Genomic DNA, 14,637 nt, shown 5'->3' on the forward strand with positions numbered 1-14,637 from the left:
ATGTGTTCAGGTTCAGAAGATGCCTAGGATTATACAGGTTTTTTTTTTTTTAAACTTTACACACAAATCCAAGAATCACACACACAAAATGCAAAATGTCTCTTGCAAAATGAAGCACTGCATTCAAAAGATCACAAAAACATCTCAAAACGCAAACATTTGCAAACACCTTTGCTATAATATTAATTCCTGTTAGATTTTTGTGTTACATAGAGAATTGTGTGTTGTGCTTTGCAAAAAATAAAATAAAATGTTTTATGAAATGGAAACCTGAATCAAAGGCTGAGAATAAGTGTGGTTTTGCAGATTGGGTGTGTGCTTCTGCTGTTTGAGTGTCAGCTTTCAGAAACTGTGTGACAAGGAAACATTCTGTGTGTAAACAGATGAAAAAATAAAAACGTAATAATCCGAGAGCGACTTCCAGTGGTCAGCAAATAAACTGTCCTGAAGAGACGTTCTACAGTATATCCCTGCAGGCACTCCAATAATATTCCAGTGCACTAAACGAGTCAGGCTGCGTCTCATTATCAGGGGACTGAGTATATTTTTGGGCATTGGGGAATAAAATCTGCATCTTTCCAACTGCAATGCACGTACTGTAGGCTATGCATATGCAGGCTATGTTATTGACCACTGGCGGTGTGTTGAGCCGGGTTCTTCCTCGAGTAGCTACCGTGGGGCCGGTTCTGGTTCAGTGTCCGTGATCACGTGATTCTCGCCGCAGCCGAAGGAGAGCGACTCAAGGAGAACGTCTCTTTCGCGCACCTTTATCTGACAGCATGCATTTCCCCGAGAGTGGGACAGTATTCTGAAGGCAGTGCGTTACCCGCTCGTGTGTCACGCGTGAATATGCTGCGCTTTATTCTGGACTGTCTGCGGCCGGCACGAGCGCGCGCTGCAGCCGCTGCCAGGTACACAAACGCGCGCTGCCTTATCTTTACGCATCTAAGTAGCTGCATGCCATAATGCGTTTTAACCGACATCCTTCAAAAATCACCATCGCCGCTCGCGTCGAGGTTATTCATGCACTGAAGAGTAATATTTGCACGCGCTGTAGAGGTGTGATTCATCATCCTGACATCATCTGACACATGGGTTGCATAATATCGCTCCACACATTTCTGCAGCAATTTCGTTTGCATGCGCTTAAATCAGAGAATCGTGCTGAAATCTTGCAGAAGTATTGGCATTGTGGTTTGCATCATTTTGAGATATACCCTATACGTGATATATCTTCTTTTTGTTTCGTGCTATTTCAGGGACACGGAGCTCGAGGCGCAGGTCAACCCTTCAGATGATAATGAAATCAAGGTACTCTGTTATTTTCTATGCACAGAAACTGGAAAACTGGCCGCACCGATGATTTTTGATTTATTCAATCAAACCAAACCGTCGCGTTGTGTTTTTTCCCCAAGTCCAGCCCATATTCCTTTCAGGTCATTTGTCGCAGTTTGTTTGAATTTGTTGCATCGCATTTTGCGTGACATGTCCTTATGTTTCTATACTTTTATTTTTTGTGATATGGTTTTCTGAAAACACGGTTTATGCGCGCGCGTAATAAAAGGTAGTAAAAGTAATTGCATGGAACAACGGGGATAATTAGCTTCTGTACTCCTCCCATAGGGCATGAATTGTCAAAAAATCATGAGGTAAGAGTGAAGTTTGCTCTTGACTCGGGGTAACCATAAAAAAAAATGGTTTCTTTAAAAATATGATGATTATGTCCACGACGTACGCCCACCTTTAGATGCCAGGATTTAAAGGGATAGTTCACCCAAAAATGAAAATTCTGTCATTAATTTGATTTAAGTTTATAAAGAGCTGCAAGGACATCAAATTAACATATGTGACTCTGGAGCACAAAAGCAGTCTTAAGTCTCTGGGGTATATTTGTAGCAATAGCCAACGATACATTGTATCGGTCAAAATTATTGATTTTTCTTTTATGCCAAAAATCATTAGGATATTAAGTAAAGATCATGTTCCATGAAGATATTTCATAAATTTCCTACCATAAATATATCAAAACTTAATTTTTGATTAGTAATATGCATTGCTAAGAACTTCATTTGGACAACTTTAAAGCTGTTTTTCTCAATATTTAGATTTTTTTTTTTTTTTTTTTTTTTTGCACCCTCAGATTCCAGATTTTCAAATAGCTGTATCTCTGGCAAATATTGTCCTCCTAACAAACCATACATCAATTGAAAGCTTTATTCAGCTCATGTATAAATGAAAAAAAAAAAAATGCTCATTATAAAGGTCACATATGCTTATGAATGCATCCTCAGGGTCTGCAGGATGAGGTGCACATGGAGCAGGAGACCCTTCAGACGGTCAAGGCCTTGTGCCGTAACACGCAGGAGACCGTGGAGATGCTGGAGGACAGGAAGACACAGCTGAAGGAAGAACTGAAGATGATCTATGACCTCCAGAAACAGGAGAGGGAAGTGGTAAGCAAGCTTAAGATTTCTGCAGCAGGAATTCTGCTGGTGTTCCAGGTTAATCAAAGAGTGATGTATTTCTGTTGCCAGTGTCAAAGCCTTGGATTCGGTTGCCAGCTCTCTTTGTCTGATTGAATACAAGGCTGCGTTCTGAATCATCGGCAAAGTCATGCTGGCGGGACGGCCGGCCAAAAGAGCACTGCAGCAGTCTAGTCTTGAAATGCCAAGAAATTAGTTGAAAGAGCTGCTCAGTCTGTGCCTTTTATGTTAATGGTTCCTCTATTACAGAGATTCCAAGTTTGCTTAAGCGGTAAGATTGACTGATAATTCACTGTACAATTGATACACTTTTCTAAATGTGGTGGGTCTCTAATAGCTTACAAACAGCACTGCATTCAGCAGGAAGCAGCAGTGTTCACAGGTGAATAACTTATTTAATGCACTGTTCATTTTAATGCTAAAGGGCAGAATGTTACAGTAATGAGCTGAACAAGCCTAAACAAAGACCTCACATGGCTGAAGCTGAATAGTGTCAAGTTGGATAAGCTGAAAAGATAACAAGTTAGCAGAAACGGGCTGAGGAAATCATTCCCAGAACACAAAATGAAATTGTCCGCACACACATGCTCACACCAACACCTTAGAATCATCAAAAGAGAAAGATGATGATATGAAGGGCAGGAATTGACTGAATAATTTGAGGTTAGTTAATCAACTGGAGAAGAAGAAGAAGAAAGATTATTTTTGCAGAAGAAAGGTGGAGTTACAGCATCTAATATAAAGGGCTTAATGGACCATGAAGCTTAAACAGCCGAATAGTTAGTGAGGTCAACTAATTCATCATCTTTTTATTTATTTTTTTAATTGAATGGGGTAGGATTAAAGGATTTAAAATACAGTCATGCAGAATAAGGCATTAATTTGTGCTTTAAACAGCCAATATGCTAGTAATATGCATGCTAATAAGCAACTTGTTCACTGAAAACTAGTTTTTAAAATTAAGTGTTACTGAAATTAGCCATATTTTTCTTATAGTGACACACCATAGTATATGTGACTAGTAACCATTTTTTAACCATGACCATGTTTTTTTCATATTAATTTGTTGCAGTGTTGTTATTGACTGTTGTGTGCCAGTATAGGGATGGGCATAGTAGGTTATTAGATTATTACTTTGGTGTCTACTTCATTGGCTGGACGCATTGACAGGTAACACAGCAGACAGTGATCAATAGCCAGACTCATGCTCAGGAGAAAAACTGAATCGATGGTTTTCCTCCGTTTCCTTGTTCGTATTTGAAGAGCTTTGTCTTCTTCAAGCTTGTGCTTTTATGCTTTGAATCTAGAACTCTGAATCTGTCAAGCAGTTGATTGAATTAATTACATGATGTGCTGATTGATTCAACTGATTAGTCACACATCAGTTTAAGAAATTACCAACCAAAGGATTACTGTGTAAAATAAAAAAAGCATTGAATAGACATTACAAAACATAGCTTTAGAAAGAAATATTTTGATTAAACCCCATTGGACTTTTGTTGTGTTCTGTTTGACCCAGTTTCTGTCTCTCCTTGATTAGTTTAGTTCCTCTGTGCCCTTATTTGGTCATGTTCCTGTTCTCATCTAGTCTTCATTAGTTTACCTCCATTCACCTGTGTCTAGTTTATCACCCTCATTATCCTGTGTGTATTAGTTGGCCTCTTGTTGTTCTCTTTTGTCCGGGATTGTTGTATGTTACCCTTTGTGTTAGACCCTCTTCATCGTGTGGGTTACCATTAAAAGGATTGTTGTTATAATCTTCGTTGTGCCTTCGTCTCCCTATTGTGACAAGAACTTAGACCTATTACACAAAGTTTTAATGCTACAACATGGCCATAACATTATTTACAAAATAATTTCAGGTGGTGTTTAGGTATATTAGCACAGACTCTTCAGAGGTGGCATGAGTGCATTTATACTCCAATTAGAATTGCATAAATAATGCTTTTAAATCAATCAGTTTTAAATGGGAATTAATAGATTTCTATATGAAACTGACAATAGGTGGCACCAAGTCTTATTGAGTGAGACATTCATTCAACCGATTCTTTCAGAAACCAAGCAAGTGACTGTCTTTATACATGAATCATAGAATCATTGGCTCATTTTATTTTCAATGACGTAATAAAACAGCTGTGTGTTGCTCGGAGATACTCAACAGTTACGCTCTGGCTTTGATTTAACTATTTTCTTGGCATAGTTGAGCTAAAACAGTATATTAAGTTTAAAATGTAACGCAATATTAACATGCATAAAATCAGTATCACATTTGCAACTGTGCAGATATTCAGGAAAAAGCACTCCTACTCGTGTGAAATTGCTAAACTATATAATTTGATCTAAATATAAAATAAAAAATGGATAGAAGGACATTTTAACCTTTATATCTTGTATTTTAGGGGCATCAAACTGCATTCTAGTAGGCTTCATCACACAGTCAGTCGTCCTGCATCATGAGCAGCAAAGATCATTTCCAGTTGAAGGAGCTTTGTGTCTTCAGTGGTTTGTGTGGAAGCTGACACACATCCCCCATATTCCCTAGAAAGCCATTAGTCGGCATATCAATACTTCTCTGAACGGAAGTAGATGAGATCTGCTGTTGTTTGGTACTTGAAGCAGATGATAGTATTGACGGAGCCATTAAAAAGGAAGGAGATACTGGTTTTGAACAGACTAACAATGTTGTATCTACTGAAGATGCAAAACTAAAGGAGTTTAAAGCTTCCCTGGAGGAACAAGAAACATGTTAGATTATAAAAGATCATAATTTCTTTTAGTTAACAGTTCCAAGAAGTTATTGCGTTCAAGATGGAAGTTTTGTAGTCAAAAAAGGATAGTATTGCCTACAGCAGTGGTTTTCAAACCGGTCCTGCAAGCACCCCTAGCACCTCACATTTTGTATGTCTCTCTATATCTGACACACCCATTTCAGGTCTTGCGGTTTCTACTAATGAGCTGTTGAGTTGAATCAGGTGTGATAGATAAGGGGAGACAACATTTGTTTTTCTATTGGGTTGATTTTGGTGGGTCGGTTTGAAAACCACTGGTCTACAGGTTTGATCTTGTATTAGACGATGGACTGCTAAGGGTGGGAAGAAGAGTTAATAAGTCAGCAATGCCTATTAAGACTAAACAATAAAGATTGCAAGAAAGATCATATCTGACCATATCAAGTGTTTTGTCTGTAGATGTTACAAAGGGAAGTTATACATGATGATACGGAGTGATTTTTACTTACATGGCAAGCTTATTAGATTCAGACTCATGCATCAGTTGTACTCACTTTGCTACATGTCCACACCCTAAACTCAGTCTTAAAATAATAAGTGTCTCACATAAGACCAGATAATGACCAAATTGGTGCAAACAGACAGTTAAAAGAGGCTCTCACTGCTTTGAATGTTGGTAAATCTTCACAAAGACATTCTCAATAGAGCGTTAAACCTTTGAGCCACCTGTTTACCACACCACAAAATGGGCTGATGGCACAATAGGTGGCTCAGTGTCCTATATGCTAAAATCTGTATATTTTTTTTTATTTTTGCAAAGGTCCTTATGGCTATGTAATATGGTGCTAAGAAGAGAAGAAACCCCCAAAAGTGCACCTTGAATTCATTCAGTCATATTTTGACTTTGACTTCTTGTACAATAATTTTTTTTCCAATAAATTTTCTATAAAATAAATAAATAAATACGGGCAAAATATAATATTTTCCCATACTCTGCTTTTTTATTTTCCATACTTTTCCAGACCTGGAAAATACTTTAATCAAATTCCATACTTTTCCAAATCCCATGGGATCCCTGTGGGGTATATCTTACTCGGTGCATCAGAGTGAAACCAGCATATAGCCTAATATTTGGGCGATGCCATCTGTGTGTGTGTTCGTGTGCAGCTGCAGTCGCTGCAGGAGGAGCAGCAGGAGCTGGAGCAGACCGTGCAGCAGTATGATGAGGAGCTGTGTGCCGCGGCTGAAGATCTCCTGCAGCTCCAGCGGGAAGTGGCTTACGCCAAAGCACACGCAGAAAACCTGCATCTACGGGTCACTCCGCTGCAGGACTTGTTCGAGGAGATTATACAGGTCACAGTTCAGTCACCTTCCTCTTTTTCTCCTTGCATATATTTGGGACCAGTTCAACCAAAATGTTTCATAATATTTCTGATCTTGTGAGGAGGTGAAAGCTTTAAATTAAAACTGCAAACATTCCATTGGCTTCTAATTAGTAACTAGTTTTAATATCTGATTAAAATAGGTTAAAAGTGGTTTTAGATGGCATATCAAAATTTTTGACTTTCCATAATCAGTGAATGTACTCATTGAAATTATAGTTTGGTATAAAGTTGAATAAATTTTATTTTATCTTTTATTGTTTTTTTTTTTATATTTTTGGTTAGTTTGATAAAAAGTATATTTTTATTGTTACTTTCATGTGATGACATTGTGTTAGAAAGGTAAGAAAGATAATAATTATCTTACAATAATAACTTTTACATCAAAGTGGTCACCAGCATCTGGTTGAGAACCACTGTTTTAGACCTCACTGACAAACAAAAGCTGTTGCATGTCAATCATAAACATGATTACTGTAAAAGATGGTAGCTGTGTGACCGGTGAAAGCTCAAACACACATTTTAACAGCAAACCATTGCCATATGGGCAAAAAAAAAAATAGCTTTTTTATATGTTGTCCCATATGATATATTATAAATATAATATAAGAGATATCATATATTTTTTTTCTTACTAAAATTTAAGAGATGCTTCAAACCTTTACACTATATTTACCCAGGTACCCCAAAAAATTAAGACTGAGACCCCTAAGTGGAACTTTCAGCGATCTTGATCATTACATGTGAACCTTAGTTTTAAGATAAATTCAGATAAATTGGGACACCTTTTTACCATTGAGATGACTGGGAAAAATGTCCCAGTTATGCTGAATTAACCCTATGCATAGCTTTTTTTGTTCCAAAATTTGCATTCCATGACATAAGAGGTAAAAACAAGTAAAATAAAGTACAAAAATAGTGGATTTGCAATGCAAATATGTCAAGGTAATCACTCCGAGAAATAGGAATGTTAAAAATGGTCAAACAACTTCTGTTGGACCACTTGTGATTGATTGACCCATCAATAATACTGTCTCTTTGTGCAGTCTGCAAACTTGTTTACACTGTAAACATAATGTTATGTTTTTTATTTGTATTTTTTTTTTTATTATTTCCTTTTTTGACTAGGTTAAAAATAAGCTGGCTGAGCTGGTCGCTGGCCTCATAACCGGCGAAAGTTCAGTGGCTGAGATGACAGAAGAAGCTTCTTGTGTCGGTTTGGACCAGGAGTTGGAGGAGCACATGGATGATGTAGAAAGCGAGTGTAATCATGTCTACAGTGAGAAGATCAAGTCCAAACCGGAAAGAGAGGAAGTGAATGATGTCCAGCAAGAGAACACTGTAGAGGAGCTCGATAAAATGCAGTGTTCAATGGAGAACTTGGTATGAACATCAGCATTCATATGAATGTGTCATTTGCTACTAGTTACTAGTTTGTTGATGTGTTACTGATTCTAGAAGAGCAGTGGCTCATCGTCTTTCACTGAGATCACACTGACAGAGGTCAAAGAGGAGGATGTTATGTTCAGATCAACCACTCCTCAGGTAGGACACACATGCACCGTGTTACAGTGTGACTGAGCATTTTGCACTGGAAGATGTGTGCAGTCATTTTTACATACAGCTATTTAAATAACTCTTAACTCCTTCAGAGTGCTTATTCATATTCAGTGCTCTTAATTGCCTAAAAATTGCATTGCTTGTTAAGGTGCTGTATGTAATTTTTTTGACTGTAAAAAAAAAAACTACAAAAAAAAAACAATGCTACTGCCAGTTATTCTTCTTTTGAAATGTGTGTTCTGTGTCGGTATGTCTGTTTTTGTTTTGGTCTGTGTGACTCCGCCCACTGCCGGATTCCCAATAGTATTTCAGCTCCCCGGGTTGCCAGTTGCTGTAAAACACTGCATTTTGTAGCCATGGAAGTCAGCAAATCGCAGCTTCCACCGAACCTAAAAAAGCCTCAGTATCCATCTGAAATGCTCTTTGACCAGAGGAAACGCGGATAATACAACTCATAAGTTTACAGTGTAAAGCTCATTGCCTAACATTGTCATTTGCGCTCGTTCTTTGTTGCATCTGGCAACCCGTGTGAGCGCCACACACTGGGCTTCGGCCCTCATGAACACTGATGTGTTCCCATTGTGTCCTTATACAGTGTTGAGTTTCCTGCAAAAACTGGACACACAATAACTTCTGTTTTCTCTCTTCAAACAGTCTGACTCTTCTGACATGGAGAAGGAGGACTTTGAGATTATTAATCCCAGTCAGACCACAAACAAACAGTTTGACTTCTTTCATCCAAACCCCTTCACTGATGGTGAGTGATTGTTATGGCATGATTGTGTTCATACTTTTTCATGTGACAACTTATTTTTCACTAATTTCCAGGTGATGTATTTGGAGAGGACCACTTTCCAAAGGTTGATGTAACAGGTTAGTTTCTTTCTGTTTTAAACCTTACCTTATTTTGTCTGTAATGGTATATATACATTCTTGACACAAAGTTTTTTCAAACTGTAACTAAAAATGCATCAGTGAACAACTTTAAAACTAACTTCCAATGCTACCAGCTTCTTATTTAAGTACAGTTACAGAACTATAGTCACTATACATAAGGGTGAGAGCACTACACAATTTTTTAATAAAATAGGGTAACAATTTAACATTAGGGAGTTATAACCTGGCATTATTTCAACAGGTTGCATGCTGTGTTTGTCCAATAAAAGATATTGCAAATATCCAAATAAAACCCAGGATTGACCTGGGGTTTACAGTGTGAAACTATGAAACCTGAAGATTAGGGAATAATTTAAACAGTGTCAGACATGGAAACATAATTTTATAATGACAAAGTCCAAAAAAGTTTAGGGTCAGGTTCACTAACATATTGTACCAATGCAAACCTTCTTTTAGCGTTAACAATTACTGTCAGGATTTACAAAACACACTGTGAAACATAAGCAATGAAAATCCGTGGAGAGGTATTTTTCAGAATAACCTTATTGCATATGCATTTGTAGTAGTTTCCATTTTAGATGCAAAAATTCATGGGAGGAGTTTTTGAACTGAATCATGCAATGTGATTTCATTTACGGTAGTCAGTTTACTGGTATTTGAGCCACTATTTAATGCCCTCCAAAAAAGCATGTCTTAAAGTGGGATGTGTTTTCATTTTTTGTAGTTGTTTTTTTGGTATTTTAGCTGATATTTTGTTAATTTGCACTGCTCTTGGTGGATTGCATTGGTCATTATGGATACTGATCAGGCTGTATTTTTTCAGTAGAGCAACCGCAAAACTTTTATGGGATTGCATTCTCTCCTTAATTTGCCCTGTTTAGTAAATCTGGCCCTAAATGTGAAAAGCCCAATTCTGCACTGGAATATCTGCATGAGAGCGTGTTTGATTATTACCTAAGTTTGTCACACTAGACAGCTCCTTATTGAAAAATATGGCGTGTTACTGAAAAGTTATACTGCTTTGAAAAAACTTCAGCTGATGATAAATATGTATTCGTTTGTAGCACAGATACAGTATGCACAGAGGAAAAGAGCAAATCAGTCCATAAGACAGTGACTAATATGGTGCTGTTTTCTCTCAGAGCAATTACCCAGGGACCCGTTTAAAGGCACAGACCCTTTCGCCTCTGACGCACTCTTGGTTAACATGTCAGAAGAGAAGCAATGTCAGGATGACTTCATCCCTGCAGAGAACAGTCTTCCAGAAACTGTACACTACCCTCTCCAATCTGTCGTTAAAGACTACGGTACTTTTAACGCTCCCATCAACTTGCCACCAGATACTGATAGAACACAGTCCACTGGAAAGCGTGACAGCGGTGTGTCCATGTCCACCGAAAGCAGGAGTCTCAAATCTTGCAGCGATAATGGGTCTGAGCTTGGGACAAACGCCACACCAGACCGAAATCACGATGCTGTGCAACCAGATCTTTCAGTTGAAGCTGTAAGTCCTCAGTTCAATGACGAGTGTGTCCATGAATCAGACTCTAGTCACAGTTCTACAGTGTTTAATTCCTTCGATGCCGATTCCAATGTCTTCGCTGAAGAGGAGGAGGACAGGCTTGACGTTCAGACTGGATCGGGTTTAATTAAAAGAGCTAACTCACTGTGTGGTCTGCAGAGCATCATTGCAGGGTCCTATACTGGGTTTCCTCTAAGTCCATGTGACCCTGATCCACTCCCAGGCAATTTCCAGAAGACCTTTGAACATCATATTATCGCTTCTGAACAAAATGCTGTGAATGACAAAGAACTCATAAAAACTGAGAGTTTATCTCCAGATGATAGTCCAGGTCCTCTGTGTGAACAGCTGCATGATATAAACAGTAGCTCTCCTCCCATTTCTCCTCCTCAAGCTTCTGCTTCAGATGTATACGACTACAAATATGGAGATATGTTCTTCTTCACTGTGAGATTAGATCCTGGCAGCCCTGAACTAAATAATCAAAGTCCAGTTTGTCCTGAACACAGTGATGTAAAGAGAGATGAGTCCAATGGCCAAATGAATTGGAAGGACACCTCTTTGAGTCCTGAATTTAATGATGAAGATGAATTTGAATGCTCCAGTCCAAAGTCTGAAGACACGGAACAACGCAACCAGATCACTAACGACGAGATCACTAACGACGAGATCACTAACGACGAGAACGAAGTGGAAGTGGAAATCGCTAAACATGAGGAAATATTAGTGTCCGATTCTGAAAAGGTGGTTTTAGATATTCCTTGTCTTACATTTAATGATTCAAACGCTTGCCAAAGTGTGCTTGATTCAGAGTGGCATGACCAATGCATGGAAAATCCAGATGTAGCTGAACCTGTTCCTGATTCATCCATCCTGAACACGGAAAGCGATCCACCAAATTGTACAACTCAAGACGTCTTTTGTCTGTTTAGTAACACAGAAACATCAGCTACTGACCAGTTTTATGCCAATAAACAACTCAGCCCTGAATCCAGTAGTTCACAACACAAACCGTCATCCTCTGAAGGCTTGGCCATGAGTAAACTTGAACTCCAGTATTTTGACCCGTTTAGTCCCATACCTGCTGAGCCAGTCGAAGGCATATCTGATTTAGAAGTAATGAACGCTGTTAACTCGTTCTGTCATGAAGCTCCAAGACTAGATTCTGGTTATCATGAAGTTGGTTCTCCAACTCCTTTTAGTCCAGAACCTGTTGACAAAACCAAATGTAGCATTGATCTTCAAGGCCCAGGCTTGGAAGCCAGGAAGCAGAGCAACTCTGAAATCCACGTCCCTGATCCATTTAGCCCCGAATCCGTCGATACAGGGATATTTGACTCGGAAACGGAAAACTGTGAGTCTGGTTACACGTTTACGATGTGTCAACTCTTAAGTCCTCAACCAGTTTACACAGCTTTAAATAATCTGGAGGAGAAGCAGATATCGTGTGACGCGCTAAGTGATCATCTCAGTGGATCCGAACATGATGATTGTTACCCCTTTGGTTCTTGTCCATCTAATGAAGAGAGCTATGCTTATAGTTGTGAAGAAAAACTCACTGGACCAATCCGAGAAGTATCTGATGCTTCAGGAGAATCCAAACCTTGCTCAACGGTGTCAAATGCTAGTGATTCCTCTCAAGTATTTCACTGTGGTTCGGTGTGGGGAACCTCTGAAATGAGCTTTCCCGACTCTGAAGTGCTTGACCCAATGAAAAACAACATTTTTGATTTTAATACAATGGATGTTGGCTCATTTGTGTCCATTGAAAGCCAAGAAGCCGAAGAGGCTCAACACGGTGCTGGAAAAGTGACGAAAAACGCCGATCTGGTTGAAATTGACTATTTCTGTTCTGAGCTCAGTAAAATGGTATCCTCAAGTTCTTCTGATTCTGTTCAGCAGAGCGTTGCTGAGATGTTATTCGGCGCTGATCCCGACACCTCAAGCTTTTACCCCTGGGATTTTGAAAAGCCGCAACACAGTTGTTAGTTTTCACACCCCATGTGCTTTAATCATTCTCATTAACTCACAGTTGTGTTTTCCCCTGACTTTCCATTGTTACATGTGGAAAATAGAAACTAATTGTCTAAGTTTAAACATTTGTAAATGTCAAAGAGTGTCTAAACTAATTGTGATTCACTTTTGTAGCTGCGTTTCTAACTGTTGTAGTCTTTCCATTATTTTATTTATTTAAAAATATAACCAAATACTAACTGCTGATATGTAGCATAATAAATATGTAACATTTTAAACTTCCTCTGCTGGACTTTGGAGTTATGTCCATTCAACATGAATGCTGAGATTATTTTCATTAATGCATTTGGAAGAAACATTATTCATATGCAGTGCATGTATCTTATATGTGTGTACAGATAGCAAGTGACATTTATCAACAAATGGACAGATGTGGAACAAAACAAGACCTCCAAGTTATTATTATTTTTTTATTATTATTATATGTCTTAGATCTAATATTTTATTTACTCTATGTGCAAATTTTACTGAGATATTTGTTTGTTGTGCTCAAGCAACTGCACCTTAAGATGATATCCCCGAAAACTCATGAAGAAACATTGTTGCATGATTAACATTAAAAATCACTCATGCTTACCGTATTACTAACCTTCAAACAGATCAACAAAAAATGCATTTTCATTAAATGTTATGCATAAGGCAGAGGATGTAATTTTGCCATTTACAGTGTGAGAGCTTACCATGACTAATAAATGAGCTAACTCTAATCTGAAAAGATCGCTCTTATATTCAGTCATACAGTAACAACATTTTATCAAAACAACTACAGTAAGACTGCACAATATGCACTACAGTAGTATAAAGGACCTTACTATGTACATTAAAGCTAGGGTAGGCAGTTCATGCTCTACTGGTGACAAAAATAAAGCATGTTTTCAAACAAACTTTGCAAAAACAAAGTGTTTACCATTGATTTGGTTGTCTGTGACTGTACATTTTGACAAGTGCATTTGAATGTCTCTCATCTGAGACAACCTCATCAGTTCTTGGAGTCTCTACAACCAAACTGTTGAGCTGTATCAGGTGTGTTTGATTAGAGGACATACAAACTGAGTACTTCAGTTCCAGGATTGGAGTCACTGCTTCAGAAAACAAAGCAGGTTTAGAAGAGATATCGACGGCTGTACATGTCAAAACTCTTTAAAACATGTTGCATTGCTACTGAATTAAATTATATTTAAAACACTAAACTAAAAGACATATCTTTTTAATGCAATGGTGGTTAAAGCAAATGTTTGTTTACATATCACAATGATAATAATGTGACTATCTGTTATAAATGTGATCATGTATCAGATCATGTGATCATGTACTTACGAAATAGTACAAAAAAAGCTAATAAAATTGTACCTCATTTTATATCTGCAGTTCCCTTTTGAAAGCTTCAGTCGATGCTGCGCTGCTCAGCGCTGCGCTGCGCTGGGAAACGTCTTGTTCGTGACCAGCTGTGAATAATGTGTGTAACACGTCGATAGAATTGACCCGGGCGAATATAGCCTCGGTTGATGATGTCATCGGAGCGCGCCCGCAACACGGGGCTATAAATAGATAAGCCACAGGTGCATCAACAGGTCTTTTGTCTTCTGTGCATGTGTGCGTCAGGAAAGATCCTTTTTTGTCTGCTACAGATCTTCGTAGGATGAGCCAACGAAACAGTAAGTGTTGTGTTCCTCCATGCTCTCGTCCTATGTATGAGCTGGATACACATGATTACTGTTTTGTTTGTTTGGGGGAAGAGCACGCGGTTCTGGCTTTAGAGACGGGCGAGTGCGAGCATTGTGAACTGCTCTCAGTGAAGATGCTTTGTGCTCGTCTGAACTATTTTCAGACCGCACCCACCTTTTCGTCGGAGTACTCTCGTGCGGGTCTGCATGACGAGCGAGCGACGGGCCCGTCCCTTTCGCTTACGGTGTCACCAGATCCACGCATCCTCTCTCGTGATCTTGAAGCGCGCTCCGGTGCTTCTTCGATTCAAGAAGAGGAGGATATATCTCTTGGGTCTTCAGGCCATGAGCAGGCCGCCTCTGAAC

At 38.7% G+C, this 14,637-nt stretch overlaps 1 protein-coding gene across 3 annotated transcripts; it reads left to right on the plus strand.

Moving 5' to 3' along the window:
- Positions 1 to 231: 231 nt before the first annotated feature.
- On the plus strand, positions 232 to 13,966 carry si:ch73-140j24.4. 3 transcript variants are annotated; one of them, XM_042717715.1, is made up of 9 exons: positions 232 to 911; positions 1,260 to 1,311; positions 2,292 to 2,453; positions 6,380 to 6,571; positions 7,723 to 7,977; positions 8,053 to 8,139; positions 8,809 to 8,911; positions 8,983 to 9,027; positions 10,194 to 13,966. In XM_042717715.1, the coding sequence occupies exons 1-9, from the start codon at positions 850 to 852 to the stop codon at positions 12,560 to 12,562; spliced, it is 3,327 nt and encodes a 1,108-aa protein (XP_042573649.1). In that variant the 5' UTR covers positions 232 to 849; the 3' UTR covers positions 12,563 to 13,966. The 3 variants fall into 3 exon arrangements, with proteins under 3 accessions (XP_042573649.1, XP_042573650.1, XP_042573651.1); XM_042717716.1 differs by having other exon boundaries at positions 234 to 911; positions 6,380 to 6,565; XM_042717717.1 differs by lacking the exon at positions 232 to 911 and adding an exon at positions 936 to 1,059.
- Positions 13,967 to 14,637: the final 671 nt, after the last annotated feature.

This window comes from Cyprinus carpio, chromosome B2 (genome assembly GCF_018340385.1).
Source record: "Cyprinus carpio isolate SPL01 chromosome B2, ASM1834038v1, whole genome shotgun sequence".
Lineage (NCBI taxonomy): Eukaryota > Metazoa > Chordata > Actinopteri > Cypriniformes > Cyprinidae > Cyprinus > Cyprinus carpio.

What these genes read in the sequence shown, in the direction of transcription:
- si:ch73-140j24.4 (XM_042717715.1), top strand. Translation starts at nt 850, where the DNA reads ATGCTGCGCTTTATTCTGGACTGTCTGCGGCCGGCACGAGCGCGCGCT. An exon ending in CGCGCTGCAGCCGCTGCCAG is followed by an intron (nt 912 to 1,259) that starts GTACACAAACGC and finishes GTGCTATTTCAG; the next exon opens with GGACACGGAGCTCGAGGCGC. An exon ending in TCCAAAGGTTGATGTAACAG is followed by an intron (nt 9,028 to 10,193) that starts GTTAGTTTCTTT and finishes GTTTTCTCTCAG; the next exon opens with AGCAATTACCCAGGGACCCG.